The 7,623-nt window shown below is 39.3% G+C and overlaps 1 protein-coding gene across 1 annotated transcript; it reads right to left on the bottom strand.

The window, feature by feature from the left end:
• Positions 1–912: 912 nt before the first annotated feature.
• Positions 913–4,943, bottom strand: rhov (ras homolog family member V). The gene is made up of 3 exons (XM_032585913.1): positions 4,547–4,943; positions 4,394–4,452; positions 913–3,293 (listed from the first exon to the last, which is right to left on the bottom strand). Exons 1-3 carry the CDS (start codon positions 4,749–4,751, stop codon positions 2,847–2,849), a joined length of 711 nt encoding a protein of 236 aa, XP_032441804.1. The 5' UTR covers positions 4,752–4,943; the 3' UTR covers positions 913–2,846.
• Between the last annotated feature and the right edge of the window lie 2,680 nt (positions 4,944–7,623).

Here is a 7,623-nt window from a genome sequence, read left to right as displayed (position 1 = left end):
TCTACTGATTGGTTCGAAAGTAAAACATTTTAGGTTGAGAGGAAAACATAAAGTGATTGACAATAGTCAGTTACACTAAATTTAATATGTCATACAAATTTAACCCTTTCATGCATAGCGCTCGCTGCAGTGGGCAGCCATCTAGAAGCCATTTTTTTTCGTGTGTTCTTGTGAATTTTTATGTTATAAATGCACACGGCCCACTGAAGTGGACACTAGGGCATCATACAATACGCTGTCAAGTGCCGGCCTTTTTTGTTAAATCCAATATGGCAGACAGACAAAAAAGCAACTCAGGAATATCCTTTTTCTACTGTAGAGGACTCGTACAGGTAAAAATATATATATATCGTGACATCAAGTAACCCTTAAAGACTAATACTACTGTACTAATGTATTTTACAAAAAAACAACTTTGTATTTGGAGAAACTTACAACTGATCATCTAGAAAAAATCCTGGAATTTCTTTTATTTTCTTTTGTAAACACATTTTTTTCCCCTACCTTATTTTTATGCCTTAAGAAAATTAACAAAAACACTTTGTAAAAAAAAAAAAAAATCCTGAACGGGTTAAATTAGACATAACAGTGGTGATTGTGCCTTAAAAATGCACATTTGCAAGCCTGGTTACTTTGTTTTCAAATGCTCTCCTGAGAAACTGCCTGTTTTAGGAGCCGTGACGCCACAAAAACAGCTGCTTCACTTTAACCTTTAGAAATGTTTGATTAAAGGCCAAGAAGTACAATGGGATTTATCCCTAGTGTGGTAACTACAAACCAGTCAGCTTTATAGTTTTCTGAAACTCAAAACCTGTAGAAAAAAAAGGGTGAGTATGTCTTGTATCAGTCATCGCCATCAGACATGATAATTACAAACTGCACAGTTGATCTGCAACATCAATGACACACAGATTTACTGTAAAAAGCTTTTTGTTTATTGTTTTCATCATGTCAATCTGAGATATAAAGAAAAGGAACAGGATGGTTTTGAGATGACAGTGATGCCAAAAATGTAACAAATCATAGTTTTAAAGCTTGTTAGCTTTTAAAACCCAGAGCCCCACATAAATATAAACTCTCTGGTAAAGCTGTGTAAAAGCCCTTAAGATGAAATAATATTTTATTGCAGTTGCATATTTTCTCACTAAAAACATACACACACAAAAATCCATCCATTAGCTTGACATCATTTATCTTTATATTTCATGTGCCCGCAGTTCAGAAAACAAACCACACACACACACAAAACATGTGATGCGTTGTAACACTACTACTTCATTTTTTTTTTTTTTTATGTGGTCAGAACGTCAATCGACTGTCAATAAGTTATCCGTGACTTCCTGTTTCCTTGGGTGGTAAATATAACGTTAAATGCCGATTTCTCTTATCCCTCCTTCAAAATGGGAAAGACAAGAGAACAGACCACTGTTGACCTTCATAAATCAGGAAATGGCAGCAGAAAAACAGCGCCATGTCTGTGCCTGCCCATATCCGCAGTCATTTATTAAAAAGTATCAAACATCTGGAACTGTGGCAAACAAGGCTGGACGATCTTGCAACTTTGCACACTAAGGAGGATGAAAGGGAAGTGAGAAACGTCGCAAAAGAGATCTGCGTAGAGTTTTTTGTGTAATATTATGCAACTGCAAAACAAAATGAAGTCATTTTAAGGCGCTTCACACATTTCTACATGTGGTGCCAGTAAACATGGATCCACACTTGTTTAAAATAAACAAAAACATCAACCTCACTTCCACAAGAAGCATAGTAAAGCTTGTACTTATATACACATATATGTTTCTCATATTATAACACTGGAGTGCAAAACTTTCCAAAAGGTTTTTTTTTTTTTTTTTTTGAAAGGCATAAAGTTGAAAAGCGACATTCAGATCGAGGCTATTGAGTCTTTTCTCTGCCTGTGCTCACTGGGCGTCAGAGATCAGGAGTGTATTGAGCTAATAAACAATGACGGGTGATTTTTGAAGGGGGAGGAGAGGGGAGACTCCTGCAGTGCTTTGCTTTTACAGATGCAGATTGAAGAGACAGAAAGCCAATGGTGTCTGCTCTGCTGAAACTTTACACCTCAGACAAGAATCAGATCTTGTCTTACCCAAAAGATTAAAAAGGGAGTGACATTACTATTCCTTTAAATGAAATATATATGTGTGCTTTTGTTGTGATTCATAAAAATCGGATCAAAATACAAATGTCAGGCTCAGCAGGTGTGTCACCTGGTTTCCTGGAAGAATAAAAAAAGCCTGACCAAACCAGCCGGGGAAGCTTTCACGAACAGGTAAGAATGCGGCGCCTAATTGTAGCCGGCACATAAAAATAAGTCATTGCTGAGAGAAAAGTAAGAAAACAACACCCATTAGCCGGGACGCAGAGTCCCGACACTTTCGGTTTGTAGCCAGTAGTAAAGTACAGCATGCAAATTCGCTGTTTTGCTTGTTTTTTTCTCTTTTTTTTAAAACATACTGGTCTGGCCTCTGCAGCTGCACCTCACAAAGCCTCAGCTCAATGTACTCTCCCTCTGACGTGTGCACCGCACGAGTGGTGGACACACAAAAAACAGCATGTGCAAACTCTGCTTCTCCTGTTGACTTGGAACAAATATGTGAATATGCAAGTCTGGTAGGTGTGACACCAAATACAGGCTAGGAATGTCCCTGTATCCGCTTGGTTAGTTTATAGTACTGTCCACCTCTCCATCTATATTAGGCATCAAAGAAAAGACAAGCCGACTTTACTGATAAACGATGCCACAAGTCTAATGCATAAAAAGACAACGAGGTACACGAATTAAATAAATAAAGAGTCTTCAAAGAACTGAATTTGAAAAGAGTTCAGATGAAGCAGAAGAACTTCTTCCAGCTGCACCTCGAGAAAGCTTTGGTGCGCCTGTCGGAAAACCTCCTTTTCTTCCCCTTGCGCGTTTTGCTCTTAATGGCGGCAAAAATAGCCGCATCGAACGCCTCCTTCAAGTTCTTCTGCGTCAGCGACGAGCACTCGATGTAGTCCGTGGCCCGGATCTTGTCCGCCAGGCTCCGGGCCCGTGAGCTCAGGACCGGCTTGACTTTGCACTTGTCCAGGTTGATGAGGACGTTGACATCCAGCAGCCGGTCCAGCTGAGTCCCGACGAGGATGATGGGCGAGGACGCGTTGTGGGCCCGGATGTCCGGCACCCACTTCTTGGTGATGTTGTGGAACGAGTCGGGATCGACCATGCTGAAGCACAGGAGGAAGACGTCGGCATGGGCGTAGGACAGAGCTCGGAACTCGTCAAACTCTTCCTGCGTGGCAAACAAAGAGACACAGAATTGTTTTAGTATCACTCAAGATCTCTAGAAGGAAGCGGCACGCACTGACTCACTGGATGTGAACGGAAAAGATTAAAATTCATTGAGAAATCCTGCTACTGAGTCACAAACTGGTTTCAACAGAGGATGTCAAGGTTTTCATGCATCACACCTTGAAATGATAAAAATCAACCTAAAAAACCTTTTATGCTTTTTACACGTAAAAAAGTAACCAGTATTATGCTTTGAAGTTATAAAGCAACTTCAGCAAACAAATAATCACATATACTTATAGCTGTTAGGATATCATGTGCATGTGTAAAAATATCCGAGCTTGCATTTCCATTGGATTTTGCTGTCCAGCTTCTCTTTGGAAAATAATTCAAATAATTTCATAGAAGGCAAATAACTTTGGTCTGACATGATGATAAAAAAAATTGGAATAAAGTCTAAGAATTGTAACATAAAAAAAGATTTTTTTGAAAAGTACTGCAGATTTTGTTTTGTAGAGATATGGGCTTGGAATCCCACTGAAAATAAAGGAATCACAAGAACGTCCCGTTTATGTATCAAAGCATTATGTTCCTTCAAAATTGGCTCTGATGAAACTCAAATAAATGTTGTTGGTTGATGTGTGGCTGAAGTTCTTATTTTTGATGCCTTTAATGAGTGGAAGAAATATAAATATTCTATTTTGACCTGCCAACCACCGTTCAAAGATGATCGAGAGAAAACTGGCAATTTCCAATCTGTGCCTGACTGATTGGTGCATCTTCATTTATAACAATAACTTCTTTAAAATGATTCCCATATATTGATAACGCATCAAAACGGCTGATGCGTTACCCTTACAAAAGTATCTACATTCACAAACCCAACTTGTGTGCTCTTTGGGGTCCCCTATAGGTTTGGAGGCCCTACACAGCTTCTTAGTTTACTTATGCATTTGACTGACTGCTTGTTAAACCACGAAAAGACAATGTTCCAAACGGTTCTTTAAAAGTGTAACTTTAAGTGTCTCAAACAATATTAACAAAATCTACATCTTTCAGTATGAAGTACTGCTGAAAACACATGTAAAATAAGAATCTCACCTGTCCAGCTGTGTCCAGAAGTTGAATTTTTACTGGAGACCCTTCCACTTGGACCTGACCTGTTGAAGAGCAGCAACATAATCAATAAGTTCCAACAACAGACCAAAAATTTCTTAATGGGAAAAAAAACCCCAAACAAACAAAACAACTCACCAGAAAACACATCAAACCCTGTCTGCTGATACTCCGCCGGGTATCCGTTGGAGATGTAGCTGATGATCATGCTGGTCTTCCCCACCGCTCCGTCTCCGACCAGCATGCAGCTGATCACATCGGGGTCCAGCTCGTCCTCCCGGGTAAGCCCGCAAGCTGAAGGGACTCGGGACTCGTGGTAAAAGTAATCCATTTGGGGTGGCATGTCGAGGTGAGCATTAAAGTTCGGCACGCCAACTCTTTTGCCTCCCACCTGCCTGCTCGCTATGGTTCCAAATCAGGGTGTCGCTGCAGAGAGTAAAGCGCCTGTGAGTGTCCACGCCGCGCATTACTGCTGTGACTGAAGGGTCGCGGCTCCTTCGGCGCGACGCGCAGCAACAAGTGTGGGAGGCGCCTTTCTTACTGCGACCTTCTGCTCCGACAGGTTGCGATTTGCATAGACACTCCCAAGAAGATAGAGAGCTTCAAGAGAGCTCTGAACAAAGAGGTTTAGCCGAGCTTGCGTTTCAAAGTCAGAGTTAAAATCGCACATGATGATTTATAATTTATGCCCTCTACATGTGGAGACCTTCCCCCCTTTTGTGTTTTATTGGGATTTTATGTCGCACACCAACACTACAGTACATTGCAAATTAAAATCTGATGTGGCATGCATTTCTTTTAAGGTCTTTAAGCCTAATAACACAATTTTTTGTTTATTATTATTTGTATTATTATTATTATTATTATTATTATTATTATTATTATTATTAGTAGTAGTAGTAGTAGTAGTAGTAGTAGTAGTATTGTTGTTATTGTTGTTATTATTCATATAGCATATACAATCAACCTCAGAAAGGTATCATAACATATAAATTATATATTCACAACACATACAGAAAAACAAACAAAACTAAACAAAAAGAGAAACAAAACAACAACAAAAGACCCACAAATAAACAACCCAAAATGAATCAAGACTTTAGCGGGACAACTTGAATATATAACATAAAATCAAAAACAAACAAACAAAAAATATTACTAATAATCCTTTCAAAAAAGTAGTCATCTTTAAAGCACTTTTTTTTTATTTCACAAAATGATACCCCTACATAAAACCCATTAAAATCAGTTGCTTCCAGGAGTCACGTGATTAGCAGCAACTCTCCATCTGAGAAGTGAAGAGCTCAGGTTTGTTAGTGCACAAACAGCACAGACAGGTTATGGTGGGGGAAGTTGAGGAGAAGATAAAAGGAAAGCTTGGTGATGAAATGAGAGTGAAAAAGAGAATTACAGGAAGAAAGTCAGTATCAAAAGAAAGCCAAAAGAAGTTCAGCTTCCTGTTTGGCATGAGCGCTGCAAACATACGGAAGACAATTGGACTGGTTGGATGACTCTCAAGCTTTTAACGCCTATGATCAAGATGCTTACTGTGACAAAAAAGTAATACACATCACTCTGAATAGACGGTGGTTACAGTGAAACATAGTGGTGGCAGCATCATGCTGTGGCGCATGGGTGGATGGGGGTGGAACGTTATCAGAATTTGTGGGAAAATTGATGGATACACCAATTTGGCCAGGAAAAAGTCTCTTCAAGGTGTCAAAAAAACTTGAGACTTGGGGTGAAGATTCACCTTTTCACAAAAGAACAACTTTAAACATGCATACACATAAGAACAATAGAATGACAGATCAAAGCATATGCATGAGTTAGAGTGGCCCATTTAAAGTCCAAACCTGAGTCCATTTAGGAAACTTTAGTAACAATTGTGTATTGCTCTTAAAGCAGACGCTCTCAATTCACGATGGCTGAATTAAAATTATTTTGGAAAGCTACATGGGCAAGAGTTTCCATCCTACTTCAATTTGATTTATACTCCATGTTGTGTTGACTAAGCACAGAAAACCCTCCACAATGCTTGAAGTTTTTGATTGTAATGTGACAAAATGTAAAAAAAAAAAAGTTGTGAACATTTTTGCAAAGCACCCTAAAAGTCCTTAAAGTAAGATTCTGATATCTGCACATTATACACAAATCATATACATAGCTTCATGTCGTATTAGATATTACACTTAAAGAACAGCTTGTCTAGCTTTGTATTTTAATATCTCAATGCACACCATTCTAATCTAAACTCAGTGCGCCCTCTGTTGGTTCAAAACAGCACTACACCCACAACGATCACATGGGGAGGTAGGAGCAAAGGCGGAAGAGGCACGATCGTCTGATCGTGCCTCTTCTTTCTGAATGGTTGGAAGGATGTCAGAGGGAAATGTATCAGGTAGTGATTTTGCGGAAATGGAAGAGGGTGCTGATGATGTGGATAATGAAGGACCTTGGCATATTCAAAAAGCTAAAAGACAACAAATAGAATCATCTGTTTCCGAGGCTGAAGGAGAAACTGTTACGATGTCAGAATTTAAAATAGTTCTGAAGTTTGTCAAAGAGGGTGTGTCCTTTGGTAAGTGGAATCCAATAAAGCTGACAAAAGAAATCAATTCACTGGTTGGAAAGGTGAAATTTGTTAAAATATTAAGAGATGGATCGTTATTGATTATCTGTAATGATATTAAACAAAAAGAAAGGGCGCTGAATATAAAAAGAATCCTTGGTGAGAATGTGAGAGGAAGACTTTTGGATGACAAGAAGTATGTATGCGGAGTCATTTCGGGGATTCCACCTGATGTACCAGTTGATGAGATCAAGTCTAATGTTTCAGGAGGGAAAGTGGTGGAAGCCAAACGATTGAAAAGAAATAAAAATGGAGAGAGGAGTGATAGTTTTTCTATCATGTTAAAATTTGAAGAGAACAGTCTGCCAGATAAAGTGTTTGTGGGATATATGAGCTATGATGTCCGACCATTTATTCCTCCGCCGCTGCGGTGCTTTAAATGCCAGAAATTTGGACATGTCGCGGCAGTGTGTAAGGGGAAACAGAAATGTGGGAGATGTGCTGGGGATCATGAGTATGGGAAATGTGAGGAAGGGGCTCCGCTGAAATGTTGTAATTGTGGAGGTGGGCATAGTTCAGGATTTAGGGGATGCATAGCGAGTAAAAGAGCTGAGGAAGTTCAGAAAATCAGAGTCACTACTGG

Source organism: Xiphophorus hellerii, chromosome 15 (genome assembly GCF_003331165.1).
Source record: "Xiphophorus hellerii strain 12219 chromosome 15, Xiphophorus_hellerii-4.1, whole genome shotgun sequence".
In the NCBI taxonomy this organism is placed as follows: domain Eukaryota; kingdom Metazoa; phylum Chordata; class Actinopteri; order Cyprinodontiformes; family Poeciliidae; genus Xiphophorus; species Xiphophorus hellerii.
This window is presented reverse-complemented; position numbering and strand designations above follow the sequence as displayed.